The sequence below is a fragment of the Balearica regulorum genome, unplaced genomic scaffold (assembly GCF_011004875.1).
Source record: "Balearica regulorum gibbericeps isolate bBalReg1 unplaced genomic scaffold, bBalReg1.pri scaffold_116_arrow_ctg1, whole genome shotgun sequence".
NCBI classification, from domain to species: Eukaryota; Metazoa; Chordata; class Aves; order Gruiformes; family Gruidae; genus Balearica; species Balearica regulorum.
Window position 1 is genome coordinate 5796 of NW_022679044.1, and position 27956 is coordinate 33751.

General features: G+C 54.8%; 3 protein-coding genes and 1 pseudogene across 3 annotated transcripts; 2 read left to right on the top strand and 2 right to left on the bottom strand.

Annotated features, from left to right (window-relative positions):
• Positions 1-1602: 1602 nt before the first annotated feature.
• On the top strand, positions 1603-2538 carry LOC142599756 (olfactory receptor 14J1-like). Its single transcript, XM_075741526.1, has one exon. The coding sequence runs from the start codon at positions 1603-1605 to the stop codon at positions 2536-2538; it is 936 nt and encodes a 311-aa protein (XP_075597641.1).
• Positions 2539-9251: 6713 nt separating this feature from the next.
• LOC142599754 (olfactory receptor 14C36-like) lies at positions 9252-10271 on the bottom strand (annotated as a pseudogene).
• Positions 10272-19614: 9343 nt separating this feature from the next.
• On the top strand, positions 19615-20590 carry LOC142599755 (olfactory receptor 14J1-like). The gene has a single exon (XM_075741525.1). It carries the CDS (start codon positions 19655-19657, stop codon positions 20588-20590), a length of 936 nt encoding a protein of 311 aa, XP_075597640.1. The 5' UTR covers positions 19615-19654.
• Positions 20591-26826: 6236 nt separating this feature from the next.
• Positions 26827-27759, bottom strand: LOC142599757 (olfactory receptor 14J1-like). Its single transcript, XM_075741527.1, has one exon. It carries the CDS (start codon positions 27757-27759, stop codon positions 26827-26829), a length of 933 nt encoding a protein of 310 aa, XP_075597642.1.
• Positions 27760-27956: the final 197 nt, after the last annotated feature.

Below are 27956 nucleotides of genomic sequence, written 5' to 3' on the forward strand. Positions count from 1 at the left end.
TGAGATACCTGCATTGACTCAGCTGAATGCCTTCCCTCAGCGGGGGTAACAGAGATCCCTGCCTGTTGCTGCCTGGGTGGCCTGTGGAATGCTGGGACAAGGAAAGGTTGTTGTAGGACCTAACTCTGTCACCGATAGGACAAATGACACCGCTGGAAAGAAGTGTCTCTCCCCAGCTGAGAGGGGGAACATCAGTGATTCCGTCAGCCAAAAGATGCTGGAAGCATTGCAGGGCTCAATGTACAGCGAATTACCAGTGAGCCGACAGCTGCGGTGATACCCCATGGTCTGGACAAAAAGGTTGGTGTTAAAAAGAATGTTCTTATCTTTGGCCTTGGAGGTGGCCCCTGTGATGTGTCTGTTCTGAGTATTGAAGATGGCATCTGTGAGGGGAAATCTGCTGCAGGTGACACAGCAGTTTCCCCTGGAGGGAGCCCGGGGGGGGACAGAGAAAGTGCCACCTTGGGCTGGTCCTCTGCTGCTGAGCTGGGCCGGGCTCCTGGGATGGAGGGAGCTCATGGCCCGTGGGCAGCGCTGCAGAGAGACAGCTCTGCCCAGGAGCAGGGCTGAGGGCACTGCCTGCAGGCCCCGAGGGGAGGGAATCGAGGCAGACAGAGCTTCAAGGCAGTCTGGGGTGGGAGGATGCTGCGAGCTCCCTGGAGGAGAAATCGTCACAGAGAGTAAGTCTGTGACTGCAGGGCATTGCATCTGCGGATCCTGGAGGGATCTCCTGAAGCTGGCACATCGCACAGCCTGCAGGATCGGTAAGTACAACTCTCGGAGATTCTCTGGTGTGGAGGATGAGGATGCGCTCCAGAGCAGGGATGCCCTGCTGCCCCATCAGAGGGACAAGGCATGACGACTGCCTTCTGCTGGGGATGGCTGCCCGGTGTGAAGCTGGGTGTGCAGGCAGGGGTGCCCAGGGCTGTCCTTCTGAGCAGGGTCCCTGCACCCCAGGGTGCTGTGTGCTGGGTCAGGGACTCTTCCACCTGCCACGGTCAAGAGTACCCAGGGAGCTCCCCACAGCGCTCTGGGGAGCAGCTGTGGGTGGAAGGAGATGCCCGCGGCAGGGCACAGCATGGCAAGGCTGTGCTGTGAGGGTCAGGGCTGCTCACAGCTCCAGATCACCCCAGGATATTTGCAGAGGGTCCCACATGGTGGGGTGCGATCTGTGAGCACCGGCCAGGAGCAGACAGAGAAGCAGCTGCTGGGAGGGACAGCTCCAGGCAGCAGAGATATGGCCAAGCGGTGAGAGGGAGCTGCTGCCAGAAGCACTATGAGAGGTGGGATTCAGGCACCTCCCTGCCATCCTCTGCAGCACGGATGCCTTCTCTGGGCAATCCTCTGTCTCCTCTCCCACCCAGCACAGCCTCTGTGGGATGCTTGCTTTGCCTCTCAGAGCACACAAGGTTTAATTTTCAGGACAGCAGAAATGCCAAGGATTTCTGTCAGCAGAACTCGGAGGTAAAGGTTTTCCTGAAAGGTGATGGGCAGTTGGGAGGGGTGTCTATGGGAAATGGCTTTGATTTTGGTCTGAGAAGTCTCCCCTAACTGCTCACTGTCCTTTCCTCCACACATAGCCCCCATGCCCAGAGGCAGCAGATGTCCAATGGCAGCTCCATCACCCAGTTCCTCCTCCTGGCCTTTGCAGACACACGGCAGCTGCAGCTCTTGCACTTCTGGCTCTTCCTGGGCATCTACCTGGCTGCCCTCCTGGGCAACGGCCTCATCATCATCACCATAGCCTGCGACCACCGCCTCCACACCCCCATGTACTTCTTCCTCATCAACCTCTCCCTCCTTGACCTGGGTATCATCTCCACCACTCTTCCCAAATGCATGGCCAATTCCTTGTGGGACATCAGGGCCATCTCCTATGGGGGATGTGCTGCACAGCTCTTTTTCTTTGCCTTCTTGGTTGGAGCAGAGTTTTCTCTTCTCACCATCATGGCCTACGACCGCTACGTTGCCATCTGCCACCCCCTGCACTACGGGACCCTCCTGGGCAGCAGAGCTTGTGTCCACATGGCAGCAGCTGCCTGGGGCAGTGGGTTTCTCACTGCTCTGCTGCACACGGCCAATACATTTTCCATACCCCTCTGCCAGGGCAATGCTGTGGGACAGTTCTTCTGTGAAATCCCCCAGATCCTCAAGCTCTCCTGCTCACACACCTACACCAGGGAAGTTGGGCTTCTTGAGTTTAGCCTTTTTTTAGTATTTGGCTGTTTTGTGTTCATTGTGGTGTCCTATGTGCAGATCTTCAGGGCCGTGCTGAGGATCCCCTCGGAGCAGGGACGGCACAAAGCCTTTTCCACGTGCCTCCCTCACCTGGCCGTGGTCTCCCTCTTCATCAGCACTGGTATGTTTGCCTACCTGAAGCCCCCCTCCATGTCGTCCCCATCTCTGGATCTGCTGGTGGCATTTATGTACTCGGTGGTGCCTCCAGCAGTGAACCCCCTCATCTACAGCATGAGGAACATGGAACTCAAGAACGCCCTGAGGAACATGATTCTAGTAGTAACATTTCAGCAGCAGTAACCTGTCCATCTCACTTCACAGCTTTTCTCCAATTTCTGTCAGGCAACTTGTGTCTTTTGGGCATTGTGTGGTTATAATTGTGTTTGTTCAGACGTGTTTGCTTTCATCCTGCTTCTCAGGAGGATGAACCCAGTCTGATCCAAAGGCCCTCTGTGAATGAGTCTGTCACTACGCTAACGCTGGCCTCCTTTGTGGAATTTCTGTAAAAAGGGGGATTTCCTCAGGGCAGAGTGTCAGACTTGGCCTCAGAATTCTTTCTGAACTGGAGTGGAGAATACGCTCCAGGAAACGCAGGCTGCAAGGCCCTGCTGTTGTCCTTGGGTGCTGCATTGGTGGAGGGGGACATGGACACAGGCTGATGCGTGAGGGCATGAAGGCTGGACTGATCCTTCCCTTTACTGGGTGCCCAAGTCCCCTGGAGATCCGGCATGGTCAAAAGGCATCTGCTTGAGGCTCTCTCACAGAGGACAGGGCTGGTCAAAGATGCCCAAACACCTGAAAGGGGATGTGAACCCACCAGGAGAGCACAGGGCATCTCTGGGGACACTAGGTGCCTCGGGGTGGCAGGTGAATGGAGACGTCCAAACCTTCCCACAGAAGGGGAGTCACCCAAAGGCAAGGGGCGAAGCTGAAGACCGCACAGCCTAACGGGGTCTGCAATGCCAGAGTGGCAGCGGACACACAGCAGGTGTGAGGAAGGCAGCCTTAAGAGTGACTCACGTCGTCTTCAGTGAGAAGCCATGGGCTGGATCCAGTGACACACCTGAAGACGTCCTGAAACAGCTGGGATGGCCTGTGATTTCTCTGAGTATCATCACAGCCATGGAGAAATCTGTCCGGGGCAGCGATGCCAGTCTGGTGAGATCTGCTTCTCTCCCAGACCAGTGTTGCCAGCGTGTAGTCACCCCATGGTGCCAGGGCACCACAGCCCGCTTGCTCTGCAGAGCAGCAGCACCAGCTCAGGGCCCTGTGGGCACCTCGGGGGAGGGGGCCAGGAGGAACTGGCCAGGCCAGCACGGACACACTCCCCTGGGGAAAGGCTCTGTGTGGAGCAGGGACTTCCTGGGAGAAGGGTGGAGCACCACCTGTGTGTCCGAAATAAGGTGATGGGGAGGAGAAGCAGGTTTTTCTGTTCACCAGCTTGGGGCAGCTCCTGCCCCCAGGAGCTTTGGTGTCCTTCAGAGAGGCTGGGGCTGTGGTGGGAGTGCCCAGAGCTCTGCAGCACCCTGCAGCAGGCACTGCTGGGGGCCAAGCCCAGACCCAGACTCACATTGAGACGGCTGACAACCAGCACCCCCAAGCCCTTTCTGCACGGCTGCTCTCCAGCCACTCCTCTCCCAATCCGTGCTTGTGTCCGCAGCGTTACACCATCCCAACTGCAGAATGTGACACTTGGACTTGTTAAATTTCATGGCCGTCATGATGACTGCTCTATGACCCAGTCTAGCCAGATCCCACGGCAAGGCCTCTCGTCCCTCAAGAGAGTCAACAGCACCTCCCCGGTTGGTGTCATCAGCAAACTTGCTAACAATGGAATCCACTCCTTCCTCCAGATCATCGATAAATAGATTGACCATTGAGAAATGTACAGAACTGACCCTTGGAGCCCTGAGGAACACCACTGGTGACCAGTTGCCAGCCAGGTGTAGCCCCATTCCCTGCGACCCTTGGAGCCCTGCCATCCAGCCAGTTCTCCACCAGTGAGTGCACTGGGAACCCACGCATCTCATGGCTGGACAACTTGTCCAAAGGATGCTGTGAGGGATGGTACCAAACATCTCACCAACATCTACATCCACCACTTTCCCTTTCATCCACGAGGTGGGTGACCTGATCAGAGAAGGATATCAAACTGTTTAAAGAGGACTTTCCCTTTGTGAACCCATGTTGACTGTGCCTGATGAGTGCATTCTCCTATAAATGCCTTTCAATAGCACCCAGAATCACAGAATCATGGAATATCTTGAGTTGGAAGGGACCCAAAAGGATGATCGAGTCCAACTCCCTGCTCCTTACAAAGCTACCTAAAACTAAACCATATGACTGTCCTAAATCAAAACAAATTGGGAAATACCAACTTTTATGCAAAAAAACACAGATCTCTGAAGATTACCTTCATGGCACTGAAATATTGCTGTCACTCTTTTCCAGTAGCACGAAGAAAACAGAGACACTGGCTAAAATCTTGCTGCAGGGGAGGTCAGAATCAGATGTTGTTCATGGAAAAATTTAGAACAGCCATATCTAAACCCCTATATTGCTCTATCTGGAATAAACACCCATCACGCTTCAGGAAGTTACATCATCTCCTGCGGAGCAGGTTTCCTGTCTTTGTACCTAATGTACAACATTGCAACCGGCATGTTGTGCATCAAAAGAGACCTTCACGTCAAGAGTTACCCTCGGTCTCAACACTACAGAGCTCTTGCTGAACCCCTGATCGTATTCAGTGCTGACACATAATAAACTAAACCATTCCATACTACTTCCATGGCACTGAACCTTTTTGTCTGTACAGATTTGTGCTTATTTTTAAAAGCCAGTGATTTCACTGATGCTGCTAAAACTCTTGCAGAACGCCTGGTTCTAGCCTTGGGGCTCTCACTTCTCCACTGCATGTACAAGGGCAGACGAGTCTTGAGGGTATGCATTCACTTCCCACACATTTCAAAGAAGCAATTGCCATGGTGTGTCCCCAGCCGCCTGGCAACTAAGGACCTGAGCTGCTCTATCACTCCCCCTCCTTAACCAGAAAGAGGAGAAAAAGTGTAACGAAGGGCTTGTTGGTTGAGATAAGGACAGAGAGAGATCTCTCACCACTTACCGTCATGGGCAAAATAGACTCCACTTAGAGAAAAATTCATCTCATTTATCATCAAGCAAAACAGAGTAGAGGAATGAGAAATAAAACCAAATCTTAAACCACCTCCCACAACCCCTCCCTTCTTCCTGGGCTTAACTTCAATCCCGGTTTCTACCTACTCCCCCCTCAGCGGCACAGGGGGACAGGGAATGGGGGCTGTGGTCAGTCCATCACATGTTGTTTCTGCCGCTCCTTCCTCCTCAGGGGGAGGACTCCTCATATTCTTCCCCTGCTCCAGTGTGCGGTCACTCTCACAGGAGACAGTCTTCCACCAACTTCTCCAACGTGAGTCCTTCCCCCGGGCTACAGTTCTTCACGACCTGCTCCAGTGTGGGTCTCTCCCACGGGGTCCAGACCTTCAGGAACAGAGTGCTCCAGCATGGATCCCCCATGGAGTCACAAGTCCTGCCAGCAAACCTGCCCTGGCGTGGTTTCACCCAATACAAGAGGGTGAAACAAGGGCAGGTAAGCTGGGAGGAATAAAGAGAAATTGTCCAAGCAGGTAGGGATAGAGTTAGGAAGGCTAAACTCCTTCTTGCAGCCACCAACTCGAGGTGGTCAGCAGCTTCTTGGCCCCTGTCAGTGCCCTGTCCTGTGCCGGCCCAGCCCCACTGCCCCACACACGGTCCCATGGAGCCACTGTGCAGGCACAGCATGGGAAAGGGTGGAATGGGTGTGAGGAACAGACTGTCTCGCACGATCCCCAGGACATCCCTTTGTGCCCTGTCCCCCTTCTGTTCCTCCTACTTCAGACAGCCTCCCCCAGGTCCTGGAGCCTGCCCAGCCCTATAAACATCCCCGGTGGGGTTCACAGGCATTGCAGGGTCTGGCGAAGGAGAGAGGTGGAGCAGGGCTGGCCATTCCCCCCGTGCAGGCACTGAGCCCAGCAGGAGGAGGGAAATGGCCGTGCAGCACAACTCACCCATAAACCTGTGCTGAGCGGCCAGTGCGGGAAGTGGCCCATGAGGGAGGCCTCCAGTGAAAGCTCAGTCCAGTCCCAGCCCTCACACATCCCCCCTTGCCCACCTCGCTTCCCCAACTTGCTCTACATGGGCTTCTTGTGCCGCAGCACAACCCTTGGAGTGGCAGTTCTTCCTCCTCATGTCCCTTCTCCACCTTCCAAGCTGCGCTGTGTGGCACTGTTTCTCTCTCCTGCTGTTTCCTACCTCCAAGGAAAGCTCCACCATCTGGGAAACACCCCTTCCAGCAGGCATCCCAACCCGTCAGCCTTCTTGGGGCCTTTCACCTGACCAGACAGAAGTAGCCTCACCATGACCTCCCAAGGCTGCTGCCCTTTCAGCTTCCAGGATAGACATGACCAAGCTGAGTGCCTGCTGCTGTCCCATCATGGACTCAGGCAGAAGAGACACAATCACCAAAACAGAAGCCCCCTTCCTGGAGTGAGCCTAGGTCCTTTGGCAGAGGGGATCTCACAGTCACTGTGCCAGCCAGGTGCCTTCTGCTGGCCTCTCAGAGACACCGGCAGATGTGAGCTTAAAAACACATGCTTGAGCCAGGAGTCATCATCTGTTTCAGAAAGAAGTGACCTCACAGCCCCTTTCCCAGCCACATTCCTGCTCTTGGCTTATCCCCTCCAGAGGGGACACGACTTCACAGCCCCCTTCACAGCCATTGGCTTCCTACTGCTGTATTAGCTGAGGAGACACAGTGGTCCACCTGATGCCATAGCCAATGGTTTCAGATTGGAAAATGTGCCAGTGCTGAGAAACAGGGAGACCACGGCCAGGTGAGGGAGGCACGTGGAAAAGGCTTTGTGCCGTCCCTGCTCCGAGGGGATCCTCAGCACGGCCCTGAAGATCTGCACATAGGACACCACAATGAACACAAAACAGCCAAATACTAAAGAGACACTGACTACAATAAGCCCAACTTCCCTGAGGTAGGATTGTGAGCAGGAGAGCTTGAGGATCTGGGGGATTTCACAGAAGAACTGTCCCACAGTATTGCCCTGGCAGAGGGGTATGGAAAATGTATTGGCCATGTGCAGCAGAGCATTGAGAAACCCACTGCCCCAGGCAGCTGCTGCCATGTGGGCACAAGCTCTGCTGCCCAGGAGGGTCCCTGTGACAGGTTGACCCTGGCTGGGGGCCAGGTGCCCACCAGAGCTGCTTTATCACTCCCCTCCTTCATTAGATGGGGGAGAAAATGTATCATGAAAAGTTTATGGTCGAGATAAGGACAGGGAGAGATCACTCACTAATTATCATCACGAGCGAAACAGACTGAACTTAGAGAGGGAATTAATTTATTACTAAGCAAATTAATTTATTACTAATTTATTACTAAGCAAAACAGAGTGAAGGAATGAGAAATAAAACCAATTCTTAAAACACCTCCCCCCACCCCTCCCATCTTCCCGGGCTCAACTTCACTCCCGGCTTCAACCTCCGCCCACCCCTCAGCAGCACAGGGGGATGGGGAGTGGGGGTTACGGTCAGTTCATCACACGTTGTTTCTGCCGCTTCTTCCTCCTCAGTGGGAGGACTCCTCTCATCCTTCCCCTGCTCCAGCGTGGGGTCCCTCTCATGGGAGACAGTCCTTCACCAACTGCTCCAACATGAGTCCTTCCCACGGCCTACAGTCCTTCACAAACTTCTCCAGCGTGGGTCTCTCCCACGGGGTGCAGACCTTCAGGAGCAGACTGCTCCAGCGTGGGTCCCCCACGGGGTCACAAGTCCTGCCAGCAAACCTGCTCTGCTGTGGGCTCCTCTCTCCACGGGTCCACAGGTCCTGCCAGGAGCTTGCTCCAGCGCGGGCTTCCCACAGGGCCACAGCCTCCTTCAGGTGTCTCCACCTGCTCCGGCGTGGTGTCCTCCATGGGCTGCAGGTGGAATCTCTACACCCCCTCATCCTTCCGTGATGGGCTGCAGGGGAACAGCCTGCTTCACCATGGTCTTCACCATGGGCTGCAGGGGGATCTCTGCTCGGGCGCCTGGAGCACCTCCTGCCCCTCCTTCTGCACTGACCTTGGTGTCTGCAGAGTTCCTTACATCTTCTCACTCCTGTCTCCAGCTGCAAAATCTTCCCCCCAACTGTTTTTTTTTTCTCCTTCTTAAATATGTTATCACAGAGGCGCTGGTTGGCTTGGCCTTGGCCAGCGGCGAGTCCGTCTTGGAGCCGGCTGGCATTGGCTCTCTCAGACACAGGGGAAGCTTCTGGCAGCTTCTCACAGAAGCCACCCCTGTAGCCCCCCCGCCACCCACCCCAGCTACCAAAACCTGGCCACGCAAACCCAACACAGTCCCGTAGTACAGGGGTCGGCAGATGGCAATGGAGCGGTTGTAGGCCATGATGGTGAGAAGAGAAAACTCTGCTCCAACCAAGAAGACAAAGATAAAGACCTGTGAAGCACATCCCAACTAGGAGATGGTCCTGACATTGAAGAAGGAATTGGCCATGGATTTAGGGTGAGTAGTGGAGATGGAGCCCAGATGGAGGAGGGAGAGGTTGAGGAGGAAAAAGTACATCCCTCACACATTGCCCCTCAACCTCCTCCCCTCAGCCCATGGAGAACCCCAGCACCGCAGCACGGCCTTGTGGGGGAAATTTCTTCAGCCTGTTCCTGACCTCATGTTTAGAAGAAGTTCCCAACCTCCAGACACTGAAGTGAGAAAATTTCATTAGAGAGATGAACCACAGAAGGTACACACATGTACCATCGTGCAAGATAGATGAATGAAGGCCTCTGGGTCAGACAGGCAGCATTCATGTCTTTGCAGAAGTGTGGATGTAAACACTCCAGGGAAAACAGGATTATTGTAGATAAATTGCCCCAAGACAGAAGTTCCCCAAATGAATTAAAATTACTTTAATGAAGAGACATGGCTGCTTATTGCTGATGAAAGACTACTGATTGAAGAACTTTCTTCAGAGCGTCTTTGAGCTCCTTATTCCTCATGCTGTAGATGAGGGGGTTCACTGCTGGAGGCACCACCGAGTACAGAACTGTCACCACCAGGTCCAGGGATGGAGAGGAGATGGAGGGGGGCTTCAGGTATGAAAACATGCAAGTGCTGATGAACAGTGAGATGACAGCCAAGTGAGGGAGGCACGTGGAAAAGGCTTTGTGCCGTCCCTGCTCCGAGGGGATCCTCAGCACGGCCCTGAAGATCTGCACATAGGACACCACAATGAACACAAAACAACCAAAAGCTAAAGACAAACTAACCACAAGAAGCCCAGCTTCCCTGAGGTAGGAGTGTGAGCAGGAGAGCTTGAGGATCTGGGGGATTTCACAGAAGAACTGTCCCACAGCATTGCCCTGGCAGAGGGGTATGGAAAATGTATTGGCCGTGTGCAGCAGAGCAGTGAGAAACCCACTGCCCCAGGCAGCTGCTGCCATGTGGACACAAGCTCTGCTGCCCAGGAGGGTCCCGTAGTGCAGGGGGTGGCAGATGGCAACGTAGCGGTCGTAGGCCATGACGGTCAGAAGAGAAAACTCTGCTGCAACGAAGACAGCAAACAGAAAGACCTGTGCAGCACATCCCAAGTAGGAGATGTCCCTGGTGTCCCAGAGGGAATTGGCCATGGATTTGGGGAGAGTGGTGGAGATGGAGCCCAGGTCAAGGAGGGAGAGGTTGATGAGGAAGAAGTACATGGGGGTGTGGAGGCGGTGGTCACAGGCTATGGTGGTGATGATGAGGCCGTTGCCCAGGAGGGCAGCCAGGTAGATGCCCAGGAAGAGCCAGAAGTGCAAGAGCTGCAGCTGCCGTGTGTCTGCAAAGGCCAGGAGGAGGAACTGGGTGATGGAGCTGCTGTTGAACATCCTTCGCTTTTAGGCATGGGGGACTGTTTGAGGAGGAAAACAGAGTAAGTTAGGAGAGATGTCTCTGAGACAAATCAGGGCCATTCCCCATAACCCCTTTCACTGTTATACACAAACACACTTTTCCAGATCTTTCTTCATTTCTGTTGACAGGATCTGTGGTCAGTGCTGGCTGAGTGTTCGGTGAGGAGCAGGACCTCTGCAAGCCGGTGGCCAAGGAGTCAGCCCTGCTCTGCAGCAGTGGGTTCATGGGAATGGTGTGGGCAGCGGCCAGTCCTGGAGTTCGACTGTGTCATATGAAATCACTGCTAACGCCAAAGGGCTTGTCAGCATCTGCACTCCCAGAGCTAAGGAACCAGGATGGCACAAGGCAGTTTGAGATATTTTCTGCATTTTTGACAGCTCCCCCATCTCCCCGTGGGCAGTGTTCTTGGCTGTCAGAAACCCTCAGCATTTCTGCTGCACTCAGGGAGAGCCGAGTGAGGCAAGAGGATTGCCTGTGGCTTTGTGCAGAGCAGGGGGAGCTGCTCTGTCTCTGCGTCTGGTTCCCAGCTGCCCTGGGCTTGCCCCTTGCTGAGATGGAGGACCATCACACTCCCATGCTACCCGGAAAAGCCACCAGACACTGCTGAGAGCAGAGGGATCCACCTCAGACCACTAATGCCTCCCCCTTTCTTAAGATCTCCGCACCCCGTTTCCAGCCAAGGACACGCAGGGCTGATGGTGCCCCCTGGAAGGCAGCTCCGGGCTTGGAAGGACACCCCAAGGAGATAGCCAGCTGTGCTCCTGATGGCATCTGAGGAAGGCAGAGCCAGAGAGGCAGAGGCAACAATGTCGGGCAGCGTCCCTTCGTCCCTGGGTAGTGGGCAAGGGGCGCATGGCAGGAGAGATGCCCTTCATCTCTTCTGCTGGCAGGTGGAGGAGAAGGGGACGCCCTGGGCTGAGGGCTGTGCTGGCTGGGAGAGGAGAGCAGAGGGCTGTTGCTCAGGGAAGGCATGTGCAGGGCAGGGCATGGCCGGGAGGTGCCCACATCTCCCCTGCCCCGGGCTGTGCCTGCGCACTTCCCACCCTCCCTGCCCAGCTCTGCTGCCTGGACCTCTCCCAGCTGGCAGCTCTTGCTCTGGCCCCACATCTCTTCCCTGCCAGTGCTCACAGAGCCCAGCCCAGCCCCTGTGTGCCCAGCTCTGCCCTGCAGCCTCTCCCTGTCTGCAGGGGCTCAAGAGCAGCAGCTCACACAAACCCTGATGAAACTGCTCAGGGGATGCTCTGGGCACCTCCAGGGTGCTGGCGGCTGAAGGCACTTGCTCAGCTCTCTAGGACACCTCCGGGTGATGATGGTTTTGGAGTCTCAGCCCTTTTGCAATATTGGGGAGTCAGGGAAGCAGAGGCTCAAGCAGGAAAGCCTTGCCCTGAACGGACTCCTGGAAAGTCCCCTGGGAAATAACCTGGGCATGACCTGGAGCTGTGAGCAGCGCTGTCCCACGCAGCAGCCTCTCAGCAGCAGCAGCAGCAGCAGGAGCAGCAGGACCCTGCCTTGCCCTGCCGGGGGTTGCTCCTTCCACCCACAGCTTCTCCCCAGTGCTGTGGGAAGCTCTCGGGGAAGGCTGAGTGCTGACCCTGGCAGGCGGCAGAGTCCCTGCCCCGGCACACAGCCCCTGGGGCGCAGGGACCCTGCTGGCAAGGACAGCCCTGGGCACCCCTGCCTGCACACCCAGCTTCATACCCCTGCAGCCGTCCACAGCAGAAGGCAGCCCTCATGCCTTGTCCCTCTGATGGGGCAGCAGGGCATCCCTGCTCTGCAGCACGTCCTCCTGCTCTGTGCTGCACAAACTCTCAGAGTCCTCCTGACACAGCCCACAACCTGTCAGCTCTACCAGCTGGAGGAGATCCCTCCAGGCACTGAAGCTGCCTTGCCCTGCACCCACAGACTTACCACGTCGAGGGCTGTGAAGATTTCTCCTCCAGGGAGCTCTCAGCATCCTCCCGCTCCCAACTGCCTTGAAGCTCTCTCAGCCTCGCAGGTCTCCTCTCGCTGCCTGCAGGCAGTGCCCTCAGCCCTGCTCCTGGGCAGAGCTGTCTCTCTGCAGCGCTGCCCACGGGCCATGAGCTCCCTCCATCCCAGGAGCCCGGCCCAGCTCAGCAGCAGAGGACCAGCCCAAGGTGGCACTTTCTCTGTCCCCTCTGGGCTGCCTCCAGGTGTCCCTGGGGCTCCAGGGGAACCTGCTCTGAAACAGCCTGAAGGAACCACTGATGTTCCTTCTCTCAGCTGGGGAGAGACACTTCCTTCTAGCAAATGGTGGACACCTCTGCAGTGTGGCAAGGTCTGTCCCTTCCCTAGCCAGGACATGTAGGGCAGTCCATGGGGAGGAGAAACATCACACCGGGGTCTCCTGCCTACACTTGCCAAGCTCTGGTTTTTACTCACCCCCTTGATAACAAGTCAAGGAAGAGACCCAAACTGTTCCCAGTGGGCCTGTCAGCAGCACCTTGTCATTGCTGGAGATCAGCTTCACCTCTGGCAAAGGCCCCCAGGGGCAGCAGAGGCACCACTGACAAAAACCCTGTTTGCTGCCAGGGCTGCCCTTCCCAGCCCTGTTTCTCTCTGGCCTGGGGGACAGCAGGGCTTGCTCACTCTCCTGGCATCCAGTTTCAGCTTGATGTTTCCATCTGCCAACCACTCGGGCATGTCTCTGCTCGGAAGCAAAGCCTCTGCACACACACAGGGGCTTGGACCCTTGGCACCAGGTTTCCCTGAGACAAGTCAGAGCTTGGCCTGGAGGCACACCTCCCGTGCTACAGCCAAAATGTTCACCTGTGGCCTCAGGTGAGGTCAAAGACAGGGCCACCTGGAGCCTGTGCTTTTTGACATCCATGGAGTACCTGCCCTGGTGTGGTGGGACACGTCACACAGCTTGGGGTGCTGCAGTGGGTGGGTACAGGCTTTTCAGGAGAGACAGGCTGGAAGGGTTAGGAGTGGGCTTCCCTCTAACTGAAGAAGGTACTTGGATGTCTGGAGCTCCTTGGTGGGACAGGGGACAAGCTGGGAGAGCCCTTGTGGGTGAGCCTCAGAGGAGAGGCCAGCAAAGGTGGAATTGTGGTGGGAGAACACCCCACAGATGAAGAAGCGAACATAGACCTCTCTAAGCACCCCAAGGAAGACTCTCCACGTAGAAGCCTGGTTCTCACTGGGGTCTTTCATGACCATGGCATTTTCTGGAAGGGGAACACAGCAGGATGCCAACAGCCCAGGCTGTTTCTGGAGTGTCTTGGGACAATTTCTCAGCACCGCTGGCAGATGGGCCAACAAGGGTAATGGAAGCCTGGATGTGATGCTTACAAGCAAGGCAGAGCTGGCCAGGGCTGAGAAGACTGGCTGGCCTGGCCTGGCAATGGTGGGGTGCCAGTGCCCAAGGAGAGTGAGGAAGGCTTCTAGAAGGCTCCAGACCCCAGAGCTGCGAGAAGCAGGCTTGTGTCTGTTTTGGGGAGATTTAGTGGGGATCCAATGGTCAGCAGCACTGAAGGGCAGCAGAGCTCAGTAGAGCTGGTCTTCAAGAACAGCATCCTCCAAGCTCAGCAATGGTCTGCATTAGATCTCACTTGAATCTTGGACAGGGTTTCAAGGGCATCATGATGAGTGTTTACGGCTTCAGGAGGAGTTACAGAAGCAGCAGAACCCTTACCAGTCCATGGGACCAGAGGATCTGCATCCCAGGGTGCTGAGAGAGCAAGACGATGTCACAGGGAGGCCAGTCTCCATCATGGAGGAAAAGTCCTGGAGACTGCGGGGACTCCCTGACGACTGGCACCTTTCCAAGAGGCCCCGAGGATGACCTGGGGAACTAAAGGCTGCTGAGCTTCCCTTTGGCTGAGGGACATGTACCAGAGCATATCCTCTTGGAGAGCAGTTCTGGGGGTGTGACAGAGGAGGTGGCGGCATGACCCCAGGGCTGATTCTGCCTGACCATCCTCATTGCTTCCTCTGATGAAAGGACCGCAGCTGTGGGTGAGGGGAGAGCAGTGCGGGTATTTCACCAGGACACCGGCAAGGCTTTCCACACCATCCCCCACAAGAGTCTCTTCTCACGAACAAACCTGCTGGAGGGATGGGTCAATAGGGACCTTTGTGATCTGCAGCAAGGGCAAATCCAAAGTGCTGCCCCTGGGGTGGATGAGCCCCTTGAAGTGACACAGCTTAGGGACATCCTGGCTGGGTTACAGCTCTGCAGAACAATTTCTCCTCTCCAAGTGTTGGGAGAAATGGGGTTTGGAATTGGGCTGTTTAATTCTGTATTTACACAGAGGGAGAGAACGTGTCATCATCTTACTTGTCCATGTCCATGGCCTATGACAAAAGCCATGTGAACTTGGAGATCAGCCTCAAAGTTCTGAACATGAAGCCTCTTTGCACAGTTCTTAGAGAGATCTTTTCTGTCTATGATTGTACTGTTGCCTCTCATCTTCATTCCAACAGTGGTGTAGTCACCTCCACAGAAGCGGTCACTGCATCCAAGACACACGGGGGTGGCTTAAGCGCTTACGTGGGACAGGGCAATGTGACCCAGGACCTAGGGGAGCCTTCCTGAAGCAGGAGCTGGTGGCCAGGCAGAGAAGGCCAAGGCATCTCGCTTGAGGGAACTCATTTCTATCTCTTGACTAGACAAGGAAGCCTGAGCAAGTGCACCTACGTACACCTACGGTGTCCAACAACCAGCAGTTGTTATTGGCACTTAAGAAACATCTTGCTGTGTCTGCGTGCAGCTCCTTCTCCAAGTAAAGCCGGTGGATGTTGGTTGCAGCTGCAAACTTCAGTGGGGAATGCTCGGATGGGAACAGGGCTACTGTAAGGTGGCTGAAGGGAAAACGGTGGGCTTGGAGGGTAGGGATGAAGGCTTTTCACAGAGTGTCTGACAGAAAGGCTCAGATATAGTCAGTCTCTATTAGCAGACACGCAGGATCAATATCAATTAGAAAATGTGGCTATCACATCACCTGGAAGCAAAAAAATCAAAAGTGGGAAAAATCCATTCCTATTGTTATTTAGCATTGACATCTTTTCACTGCGACTACACTCCTGAAATCTCTCTAATTAACCACCAAAGAAGTGAGGAATAACGAAAATGATGCCCAGAGTCTTGGCTTGTTAGGAACTTTTGCATGTTAATGAGCCCTCTGGTGCAGAGCTCCTGAACTGCAGGTCCTGAAAGAAGTTGGAAGAAGCCTCTAGAGAACTACATGTCAGAAGCAAACCCCACGGTTTCTGAGGGTGTTCGCAGGCTCAATTGAGGGAGATCACTGAAGAGAGCATGGAGGGAATGATGAGACGAGGTGACCATCCTGGGGGCTGATGAAGCAGGAAGTTAGAGGTGATGGATGGAAGCAGAAAGTGAAATGTGGACGTGATTGTGAAAGCTCTTGACTTGTCTCATCGAGCAGGCCAGGCAAGTCGTGACCCCCAGCCCCTGGGCATGGGGACCCTTTCCCTCATGGGATGCTCAGGGCTCTTCCTGGGGGCAGGGAGCTGTGAGGGTGTGCGATGCTGAGTGCAGGACAGCAGTTGGACACACGCAAAGCTCGAAGGGGGTGAGAAGGCTTAAAAGCTCTGGGGCTGCACGTCCTCCTGCTGCTGCTGCTGCCTGCAAGTCAAAACTCAACCTCTTTCACTTCAGCATCAGACCCCCTCCCGCTCTGCTATTCCAGGTCTTCTTCCAGCCTTTAACACACTCATAGCTACACACCCCCCACTCTCTCCCTGCCCTCCCATGTGTCTCACCAACCCTTCCCTCTTCCCCTGCACTGATGGGACATCACCGCACTTGGTTTCAAGTCCCTGCAGCCACTTCCTCTAGGCTTCCCCATCCGTTTCCTCTTTCCACAAGCTGCTCTCCTGACATCGCTCTTTTCCTGACTCTTGGTATGGACAGTCTCGTACTTGAAACGCACCATCCTTGCAGACCAGCTCTACGGAGCTCTGCTGCCCTTCCCTGCTGCTCACATGGCATACCCCACTTCATGGTCACAGAACAGGCCCCAGAGTCTGCTCCTCTGAGGGCTGCCATCGGCACACTTCTCTTCTTCCTTACTCCCCTTGGGAGGGGAGACCCCTCTGTTGACTCTTTCAGGTCACGACAGCCAAGGCTGACACTGGCTGTGACATCCATGACGAGCTCTTCCTTCTTTGTCAGCAACAGAGTCACATGAGCATCACCACAGGTGGCCCATCTGGCAGCTGTGCCATAAAGACCCGTGTGCCAAGATGTATTGGGTTTGCGGGGCAAGTTTTTGGTACGGGGGGGCTACAGGGGTGGCTTCTGCAAGAAGCTGCTAGAAGCTTCCCCTGTGTCTGATAGAGCCAATGCCAGCTGGCTCCAAGATGGACCGGCTGCTGGCCAAGGCCCAGCCAATCAGCACCCCTGTGATAACATATTTAAGAAGGGAAAAAAACGATTTAGAGAAAGCTTTTGCAGCCAGAGAGAGGAGTGAGAAGATGTAAGAAACTCTGCAGACACCAAGGTCAGTGCAGAAGGAGGGGGAGGAGGTGCTCGCACAACTGGAATGCTGTCACGGATGGTTATGTACGTTTTAGGAAAGACAGACCACCTAGGCAAGGTGGTGGAGTTGCTGGTTATGTGAGAGAGCAACTGGAATGTATCGAGCTCCGCCTAGGGGTGGATGAAGAAAGAGTCGAGAGCTTATGGGTAAGGATGAAGGGGCAGGCTAATATGGGGGGACACTGTTGTGGGTGTTTACTACAGGTCACGTGCTCAGGAGGACGAAGTTGATGAGGCCTTCTACAGACAACTAGAAGTAGCCTCACGATCACAGGCCCTGGTCGTCACGGGGGACTTCAACCACCCTGATAGTTGCTAGAAAAGCATCACGGCCAGGCACGCACAGTCCGGGAGGTTTCTGTAGAGCAACTTTCTGACACAGGTGGTAGAGGAGCCCACGAGGAGAGGGGTGCTGCCGGACCTTGTACTAACAAACATAGAAGGACTCGTTGGGGATGTGAAGGTTGGGGGCAGCCGTGGCTGCAGTGACCATGAGATGGTGGAGTTCAGGATCCTGCGTGGCAGGAGCAGGGCAATCAGTAGGATTACAAACCTGGATGTGAGGAGAGCTCACTTTGGCCTCTTCAAAGACCTGCTTGGGAGAACCCCGTGGGTTAAGGTTCTAGAAGGTAAGGGGAGTCCAAGAGAGCAGGTCAATATTCAAGCACCGCTTCCTCCAAGGCCGTGATTGGTGCATCCCAACAAGTAGGAAATCAAGCAAAGGAGGCAGGAGACCTGTATGGATAGGCAAGGAGCTCCTGGAGAAACTCATTAAACTGAGTAGCTGCCCTAAATTCTCTTAGGCAGCGTGGGGCTGAACATGGGATAAATGCCATTATAGTCACTGGAGATCTAGTAAATTCAGCTGGTGGAAAAGAGAGACACCTAGCTCTCCCTGTGGTACAGGACCTCTGAAAACTGCCATGAACACAACGAGTAGGAAAAGGCTCTTTTGGCCTTTATTTGGGCATCAGCTGTTATTTCACCTGGCAAAGGAATTTCCCACCAGGCTCATATACGATCCCCAAGATGTTGCCCTGTCTGTATGAATGGCTCCATTAGAGCCTGCAGTTACCGGCATGTACCTTGCACCACCTCTGGCACCTCCAGTGTCATCGGGATGTTGCATCTGCGCCCTCATTCTTGCTTTCCATCTCCATTAATCAGCATGGGAGCTGAGAAAAGAGGCTCACATGCAGGTGCCTCTTTTGTGCACACCTGAAGAGGGGCAAGAGGAATTCCACCTCCTGTGGGTTTGTGCTGTGCATGGGAGGGATCTGAGTCCCTTTCCAGCTCTAGCACTAGGAATCCAGGATGAGATACCTGCATTGACTCAGCTGAATGCCTTCCCTCAGCGGGGGTAACAGAGATCCCTGCCTGTTGCTGCCTGGGTGGCCTGTGGAATGCTGGGACAAGGAAAGGTTGTTGTAGGACCTAACTCTGTCACCGATAGGACAAATGACACCGCTGGAAAGAAGTGTCTCTCCCCAGCTGAGAGGGGGAACATCAGTGATTCCGTCAGCCAAAAGATGCTGGAAGCATTGCAGGGCTCAATGTACAGCGAATTACCAGTGAGCCGACAGCTGCGGCGATACCCCATGGTCTGGACAAAAAGGTTGGTGCTAAAAAGAATGTTCTTATCTTTGGCCTTGGAGGTGGCCCCTGTGATGTGTCTGTTCTGAGTATTGAAGATGGCATCTGTGAGGGGAAATCTGCTGCAGGTGACACAGCAGTTTCCCCTGGATGGAGCCCGGGGGGGGAACAGAGAAAGTGCCACCTTGGGCTGGTCCTCTGCTGCTGAGCTGGGCCGGGCTCCTGGGATGGAGGGAGCTCATGGCCCGTGGGCAGCGCTGCAGAGAGACAGCTCTGCCCAGGAGCAGGGCTGAGGGCACTGCCTGCAGGCCCCGAGGGGAGGGAATCGAGGCAGACAGAGCTTAAAGGCACTCTGGGGTGGGAGGATGCTGCGAGCTCCCTGGAGGAGAAATCTTCACAGAGAGTAAGTCTGTGACTGCAGGGCATTGCATCTGCGGATCCTGGTGGGATCTCCTGAAGCTGGCACATCGCACAGCCTGCAGGATCGGTAAGTACAACTCTCGGAGATTCTCTGGTGTGGAGGATGAGGATGCGCTCCAGAGCAGGGATGCCCTGCTGCCCCATCAGAGGGACAAGGCATGAGGGCTGCCTTCTGCTGTGGACGGCTGCAGGGGTATGAAGCTGGGTGTGCAGGCAGGGGTGCCCAGGGCTGTCCTTGCGAGCAGGGTCCCTGCACCCCAGGGTGCTGTGTGCTGGGTCAGGGACTCTTCCACCTGCCAGGGTCAAGAGTACCCAGGGAGCTCCCCACAGCGCTCTGGGGAGCAGCTGTGGGTGGAAGGAGATGCCCGCGGCAGGGCACAGCATGGCAAGGCTGTGCTGTGAGGGTCAGGGCTGCTCACAGCTCCAGATCACCCCAGGATATTTGCAGAGGGTCCCACATGGTGGGGTGCGATCTGTGAGCACGGGCCAGGAGGAGACAGAGAAGCAGCTCCTGGGAGGGACAGCTCCAGGCAGCAGAGATATGGGCAAGCAGTGAGAGGGAGCTGCTGCCAGAAGCACTATGAGAGGTGGGATTCAGGCACCTCCCTGCCATCCTCTGCAGCACGGATGCCTTCTCTGGGCAATCCTCTGTCTCCTCTCCCACCCAGCACAGCCTCTGTGGGATGCTTGCTTTGCCTCTCAGGGCACACAAGGTTTAATTTTCAGGACAGCAGAAATGCCAAGGATTTCTGTCAGCAGAACTCGGAGGTAAAGGTTTTCCTGAAAGGCGATGGGCAGTTTGGAGGGGTGTCTATGGGAAATGGCTTTGATTTTGGTCTGAGAAGTCTCCCCTAACTGCTCACTGTCCTTTCCTCCACGCATAGCCCCCATGCCCAGAGGCAGCAGATGTCCAACGGCAGCTCCATCACCCAGTTCCTCCTCCTGGCCTTTGCAGACACACGGCAGCTGCAGCTCTTGCACTTCTGGCTCTTCCTGGGCATCTACCTGGCTGCCCTCCTGGGCAACGGCCTCATCATCACCACCATAGCCTGCGACCACCGCCTCCACACCCCCATGTACTTCTTCCTCATCAACCTCTCCCTCCTTGACCTGGGCTCCATCTCCACCACTCTTCCCAAATCCATGGCCAATTCCTTGTGGGACACCAGGGACATCTCCTACTTGGGATGTGCTGCACAGCTCTTTCTGTTTGGCTTTTTGGTTGGAGCAGAGTTTTCTCTTTTGACCGTCATGGCCTACGACCGCTACGTTGCCATCTGCCACCCCCTGCACTACGGGACCCTCCTGGGCAGCAGAGCTTGTGTCCACATGGCAGCAGCTGCCTGGGGCAGTGGGTTTCTCACTGCTCTGCTGCACACGGCCAATACATTTTCCATACCCCTCTGCCAGGGCAATGCTGTGGGACAGTTCTTCTGTGAAATCCCCCAGATCCTCAAGCTCTCCTGCTCACACTCCTACCTCAGGGAAGTTGGGCTTCTTGAGTTTAGCCTCTCTTTAGGATTTGGATGTTTTGTGTTCATTGTGGTGTCCTATGTGCAGATCTTCAGGGCCGTGCTGAGGATCCCCTCGGAGCAGGGACGGCACAAAGCCTTTTCCACGTGCCTCCCTCACCTGGCCGTGGTCTCCCTGGTCATCAGCACTGGCATGTTTGCCTACCTGAAGCCCCCCTCCATGTCGTCCCCATCCCTGGATCTGGTGGTGGCAGTTCTGTACTCGGTGGTGCCTCCAGCAGTGAACCCCCTCATCTACAGCATGAGGAACATGGAACTCAAGAACGCCCTGAGGAACATGATTCTAGTAGTAACATTTCAGCAGCAGTAACCTGTCCATCTCACTTCACAGCTTTTCTCCAATTTCTGTCAGGCAACTTGTGTCTTTTGGGCATTGTGTGGTTATAATTGTGTTTGTTCAGACGTGTTTGCTTTCATCCTGCTTCTCAGGAGGATGAACCCAGTCTGATCCAAAGGCCCTCTGTGAATGAGTCTGTCACTACGCTAACGCTGGCCTCCTTTGTGGAATTTCTGTAAAAAGGGGGATTTCCTCAGGGCAGAGTGTCAGACTTGGCCTCAGAATTCTTTCTGAACTGGAGTGGAGAATACGCTCCAGGAAACGCAGGCTGCAAGGCCCTGCTGTTGTCCTTGGGTGCTGCATTGGTGGAGGGGGACACTGGAGCACCGGGCTGATGCGTGAGGGCATGAAGGCTGGACTGATCCTTCCCTTTACTGGGTGCCCAAGGCCCCTGGAGATCCGGCATGGTCAAAAGGCATCTGCTTGAGGCTCTCTCACAGAGGACAGGGCTGGTCAAAGATGCCCAAACACCTGAAAGGGGATGTGAACCCACCAGGAGAGCACAGGGCATCTCTGGGGACACTAGGTGCCTCGGGGTGGCAGGTGAATGGAGACGTCCAAACCTTCCCACAGAAGGGGAGTCACCCAAAGGCAAGGGGCGAAGCTGAAGACCGCACAGCCTAACGGGGTCTGCAATGCCAGAGTGGCAGCGGACACACAGCAGGTGTGAGGAAGGCAGCCTTAAGAGTGACTCACGTCGTCTTCAGTGAGAAGCCATGGGCTGGATCCAGTGACACACCTGAAGACGTCCTGAAACAGCTGGGATGGCCTGTGATTTCTCTGAGTATCATCACAGCCATGGAGAAATCTGTCTGGGGCAGCGATGCCAGTCTGGCGAGATCTGCTTCTCTCCCAGACCAGTGTTGCCAGCGTGTAGTCACCCCATGGTGCCAGGGCACCACAGCCCGCTTGCTCTGCAGAGCAGCAGCACCAGCTCAGGGCCCTGTGGGCACCTCGGGGGAGGGGGCCAGGAGGAACTGGCCAGGCCAGCACGGACACACTCCCCTGGGGAAAGGCTCTGTGTGGAGCAGGGACTTCCTGGGAGAAGGGTGGAGCACCACCTGTGTGTCCGAAATAAGGTGATGGGGAGGAGAAGCAGGTTTTTCTGTTCACCAGCTTGGGGCAGCTCCTGCCCCCAGGAGCTTTGGTGTCCTTCAGAGAGGCTGGGGCTGTGGTGGGAGTGCCCAGAGCTCTGCAGCACCCTGCAGCAGGCACTGCTGGGGGCCAAGCCCAGACCCAGACTCACATTGAGACGGCTGACAACCAGCACCCCCAAGCCCTTTCTGCACGGCTGCTCTCCAGCCACTCCTCTCCCAATCCGTGCTTGTGTCCGCAGCGTTACAGCATCCCAAGTGCAGAATGTGACACTTGGACTTGTTAAATTTCATGCCCGTCATGATGACTGCTCTATGACCCAGTCTAGCCAGATCCCACGGCAAGGCCTCTCGTCCCTCAAGAGAGTCAACAGCACCTCCCCGGTTGGTGTCATCAGCAAACTTGCTAACAATGGAATCCACTCCTTCCTCCAGATCATCGATAAATAGATTGACCATTGAGAAATGTACAGAACTGACCCTTGGAGCCCTGAGGAACACCACTGGTGACCAGTTGCCAGCCAGGTGTAGCCCCATTCCCTGCGACCCTTGGAGCCCTGCCATCCAGCCAGTTCTCCACCAGTGAGTGCACTGGGAACCCACGCATCTCATGGCTGGACAACTTGTCCAAAGGATGCTGTGAGGGATGGTACCAAACATCTCACCAACATCTACATCCACCACTTTCCCTTTCATCCACGAGGTGGGTGACCTGATCAGAGAAGGATATCAAACTGTTTAAAGAGGACTTTCCCTTTGTGAACCCATGTTGACTGTGCCTGATGAGTGCATTCTCCTATAAATGCCTTTCAATAGCACCCAGAATCACAGAATCATGGAATATCTTGAGTTGGAAGGGACCCAAAAGGATGATCGAGTCCAACTCCCTGCTCCTTACAAAGCTACCTAAAACTAAACTATATGTCTTTCATAAATCAAAACAAATTGGGAAATCTCAACTTTTATGGAGAAAAAACACAGATCTCTGAAGATTACCTTCATGGCACTGAAATATTGCTGTCACTCTTTTCTAGTAGCACGAAGAAAACAGAGACACTGGCTAAAATCTTGCTGCAGGGGAGGTCAGAATCAGATGTTGTTCATGGAAAAATTTAGAACAGCCATATCTAAACCCCTATATTGCTCTATCTGGAATAAACACCCATCACGCTTCAGGAAGTTACATCATCTCCTGCGGAGCAGGTTTCCTGTCTTTGTACCTAATGTACAACATTGCAACCGGCATGTTGTGCATCAAAAGAGACCTTCACGTCAAGAGTTACCCTCGGTCTCAACACTACAGAGCTCTTGCTGAACCCCTGATCGTATTCAGTGCTGACACATAATAAACTAAACCATTCCATACTACTTCCATGGCACTGAACCTTTTTGTCTGTACAGATTTGTGCTTATTTTTAAAAGCCAGTGATTTCACTGATGCTGCTAAAACTCTTGCAGAACGCCTGGTTCTAGCCTTGGGGCTCTCACTTCTCCTCTGCATGTACAAGGGCAGACGAGTCTTGAGGGTATGCATTCACTTCCCACACATTTCAAAGAAGCAATTGCCATGGTGTATCCCCAGCCGCCTGGCAACTAAGGACCTGAGCTGCTCTATCATTCCCCCTCCTTAACCAGAAAGAGGAGAAAAAGTGTAACGAAGGGCTTGTTGGTTGAGATAAGGACAGAGAGAGATCTCTCACCACTTACTGTCATGGGCAAAATAGACTCCACTTAGAGAAAAATTCATCTCATTTATTATCAAGCAAAACAGAGTAGAGGAATGAGAAATAAAACCAAATCTTAAACCACCTCCCACAACCCCTCCCTTCTTCCTGGGCTTAACTTCAATCCCGGTTTCTACCTACTCCCCCCTCAGCGGCACAGGGGGACAGGGAATGGGGGCTGTGGTCAGTCCATCACATGTTGTTTCTGCCGCTCCTTCCTCCTCAGGGGAAAGACTCCTCGTATTCTTCCCCTGCTCCAGCGTGCGGTCACTCTCACAGGAGACAGTTTTCCACCAACTTCTCCAACGTGAGTCCTTCCCAGGGGCTGCAGTTCTTAATGAGCTGCTCCAGTGTGGGTCTCTCCCACGGGGTCCAGACCTTCAGGAACAGAGTGCTCCAGCGTGGATCCCCCATGGAGTCACAAGTCCTGCCAGCAAACCTGCCCTGGCGTGGCTGCACCCAATACAAGAGGGTGAAACAAGGGCAGGTAAGCTGGGAGGAATAAAGAGAAATTGTCCAAGCAGGTAGGGATAGAGTTAGGAAGGCTAAACTCCTTCTTGCAGCCACCAACTCGAGGTGGTCAGCAGCTTCATGGCCCCTGTCAGTGCCCTGTCCTGTGCCGGCCCAGCCCCACTGCCCCACACACGGTCCCATGGAGCCACTGTGCAGGCACAGCATGGGAAAGGGTGGAATGGGTGTGAGGAACAGACTGTCTCGCACGATCCCCAGGACATCCCTTTGTGCCCTGTCCCCCTTCTGTTCCTCCTACTTCAGACAGCCTCCCCCAGGTCCTGGAGCCTGCCCAGCCCTATAAACATCCCCGGTGGGGTTCACAGGCATTGCAGGGTCTGGCGAAGGAGAGAGGTGGAGCAGGGCTGGCCATTCCCCCCGTGCAGGCACTGAGCCCAGCAGGAGGAGGGAAATGGCCGTGCAGCACAACTCACCCATAAACCTGTGCTGAGCGGCCAGTGCGGGAAGTGGCCCATGAGGGAGGCCTCCAGTGAAAGCTCAGTCCAGCCCCAGCCCTCACACATCCCCCCTTGCCCACCTCGCTTCCCCAACTTGCTCTACATGGGCTTCTTGTGCCGCAGCACAACCCTTGGAGTGGCAGTTCTTCCTCCTCATGTCCCTTCTCCACCTTCCAAGCTGCGCTGTGTGGCACTGTTTCTCTCTCCTGCTGTTTCCTACCTCCAAGGAAAGCTCCACCATCTGGGAAACACCCCTTCCAGCAGGCATCCCAACCCGTCAGCCTTCTTGGGGCCTTTCACCTGACCAGACAGAAGTAGCCTCACCATGACCTCCCAAGGCTGCTGCCCTTTCAGCTTCCAGGATAGACATGACCAAGCTGAGTGCCTGCTGCTGTCCCGTCATGGACTCGGGCAGAAGAGACACAACCACCAAAACAGAAGCCCCCTTCCTGGAGTGAGCCTAGGTCCTTCGGCAGAGGGGATCTCACAGTCACTGTGCCAGCCAGGTGCCTTCTGCTGGCCTCTCAGAGACACCGGCAGATGTGAGCTTAAAAACACATGCTTGAGCCAGGAGTCATCATCTGTTTCAGAAAGAAGTGACCTCACAGCCCCTTTCCCAGCCACATTCCTGCTCTTGGCTTATCCCCTCCAGAGGGGACACGACTTCACAGCCCCCTTCACAGCCATTGGCTTCCTACTGCTGTATTAGCTGAGGAGACACAGTTGTCCACGTGATGCCATAGCCAACCACCACCCTCTTTGCGGCCCAGTACGTGAGCAGGTATCTTCAAAGAGCTCTCCAAGGAAAAGTTTCATTGCATCATAGGTAAACACAGGTTGGAAGAGACCCCTGAACACTGCTGGGCCGGGACTGGTGGGGATGGAGTTAACTTTCCCCACAGCAGCCCATGCTCTGCCGTGCTCCATGGCGAGACCGGAGTTGATCTCTCACCAATGTTTTGGCTGTCGCTGAGCAGTGCTCACACCACATGAAGGCTGTCTCTCCAATCCCACCGAAAGCTGGTAGGCTCGGGGTGGGCGAGTGGTTGGGAGGGGACACAGATGGGACAGCTTACCTGAATGGACCTATGAGTTTTCTCACCTTATTTTCCCCCTTGTCCCGCTGAGGATGGGGAGCGAGAGAGCAGCTTGCTGGGCACCTGATGGCCAGCCAAGTTTAAGCCACCAGAGTCATCTTGCCCAGCTCTCCTGCTATAGGCAGCGCTAACTAGGTGCGATTGCTCAAGGGCTCCCCGCAACTTGGCGTCATCCACAAAGGAGTTGAAAGTGGGTGAGGTGCTCCACAGGTGTGCTTCTTTTATACTGTGCATTTGAGGGCCCAGGCCAGAAAGTCACGGAAGGGTGAGGTAGCAGACGGGGGCATTTGCAATAAATCTGTCCAAGGCAGGTGAGATAAATCTCATGGGGATGGTGGGGGAGGTTCCCAGAGTGCCACAGAGAAATGCCAGGGCTCTGTGAGGTGTCCACATCTGAGCTGGCTTCATGCACTCCTCACACACACAGGGGTGTTGAGAGGGACGAGTCCTTCCCTCGCCCAGGCAGAGGCAGTGCACTGCAGCGGTCGTAGTGTCTCTCTGGCCTCCTGTTGCCACTCCCAGAGGCTGGGAGGCACCTCAGCCCTGTGGTGTGTCGCCCTGCTCTGCACTCGTCTGAGGTGCCCCATGGCATGAGGCATGGACACGGGCACCTCAGTTCAAGGAAGCACAGCCCAGCGCTGCATTCATTTCCCAGGGGACGTTACTCTCAAAGGGAAGTGACCTCAAGGCACTGTCTGTGCCACAGGCCATTGTGGCACCTCTGGGAACAGCTGATGGCAGTGTGCTCACTTGGGGACATCTCCCCACACATGCACGGTGGGTATGCTTAAGTCGCCTGTCTACAGTGCAGACATGGACTTCTCAGCTAGTCATTTGGTGTCCCTCTGGGGAGGGACAAACATCTTATCTGTGCTGGTCCTTTCAAAGGGCTGGTCTGTGACGATTGACCTGGGGCAGCTTCCCTGGGGGAAGGTCTTCCAAGATTTGGAAAGAGCAAGTGCCGTTCTCCCTGGCCATGCTGCTGTGCTGGGACTCTTTTCCCTTCCACCTCTGTGGACATGCACTGCCCCTACAGGTCCCGAGAAGGTCTGAGGATGGATCCTGGGCAAACAAGTCACTGCAGGGTACTTCAGTTTATTTAAATATACAGAGATCATGGCTGCTGAAAGTCTCTGGGTCACACAGTACTGGTAGGTACCGATGTAAAAATGGTAGGACTAATGCCATTTCTTTTTGGGAAACATTATCACAAGTAGAAAAACAAAAAAAATACTCAAAACAACCAAACAAAAAAAGACAAATGGCTAAACCCAGCAAACCCTGCAAGGGTTACATTATGAATAATTCTCAGAAGAAGATGAGAATTTATGTCTTATGAAAAAATCCATTCAATACTTTCCTCAGGGCATCCATGAGTTCCATGTTCCTCATGCTGTAGATGAGGGGGTTCAATGCTGGAGGCACCACCGAGTACAGAACTGCCACCACCAGATCCAGCAACATGGAGGAGATGGAAGGGGGCTTCAGGTAGGCAAACAAGGCAGTGCTGACAAAGAGGGAGACCACGGCCAGGTGAGGGAGACACGTGGAAAAGGCTTTGTGCCGTCCCTGCTCCGAGGGGATCCTCAGCACGGCCCTGAAGATCTGCACATAGGACACCACAATGAACACAAAACACCCAAAACCTAAAGAAAGGCTAACCACAAGAAGGCCAACTTCCCTGAGGTAGGCATGTGAGCAGGAGAGCTTGAGGATCTGGGGGATTTCACAGAAGAACTGTCCCACAGCATTGCCCTGGCAGAGGGGTATGGAAAATGTATTGGCCGTGTGCAGCAGAGCATTGAGAAACCCACTGCCCCAGGCAGCTGCTGCCATGTGGACACAAGCTCTGCTGCCCAGGAGGGTCCCGTAGTGCAGGGGGTGGCAGATGGCAACGTAGCGGTCGTAGGCCATGACGGTGAGAAGAGAAAACTCTGCCACAACCAAGAAGGCAAAGAAAAAGACCTGTGCAGCACATCCTGCATAGGAGATGTCCCTGGTGTCCCAGAGGGAATTGGCCATGGATTTGGGAAGAGTGGTGGAGATGATACCCAGGTCAAGGAGGGAGAGGTTGATGAGGAAGAAGTACATGGGGGTGTGGAGGCGGTGGTCGCAGGCTATGGTGGTGATGATGAGGCCGTTGCCCAGGAGGGCAGCCAGGTAGATGCCCAGGAAGAGCCAGAAGTGCAAGAGCTGCAGCTGCCGTGTGTCTGCAAAGGCCAGGAGGAGGAACTGGGTGATGGAGCTGCTATTGGACATCTGCTGATTTTAGAAATAGGGAACTGTTTCAGGAGGAAAACAAAATAATTTAGGTTAGACATCTGTGAGAAAACCAAAGCCATTCCCTATACCACCTCTCACTGCTACACACAGAGACTTTTCTAGAAGATCTTTCTTGAGCTCTGTGACTGGAGCCCTGGTCAATGCTGGCTGAATGTGTGGCGAGGAGCAGGACC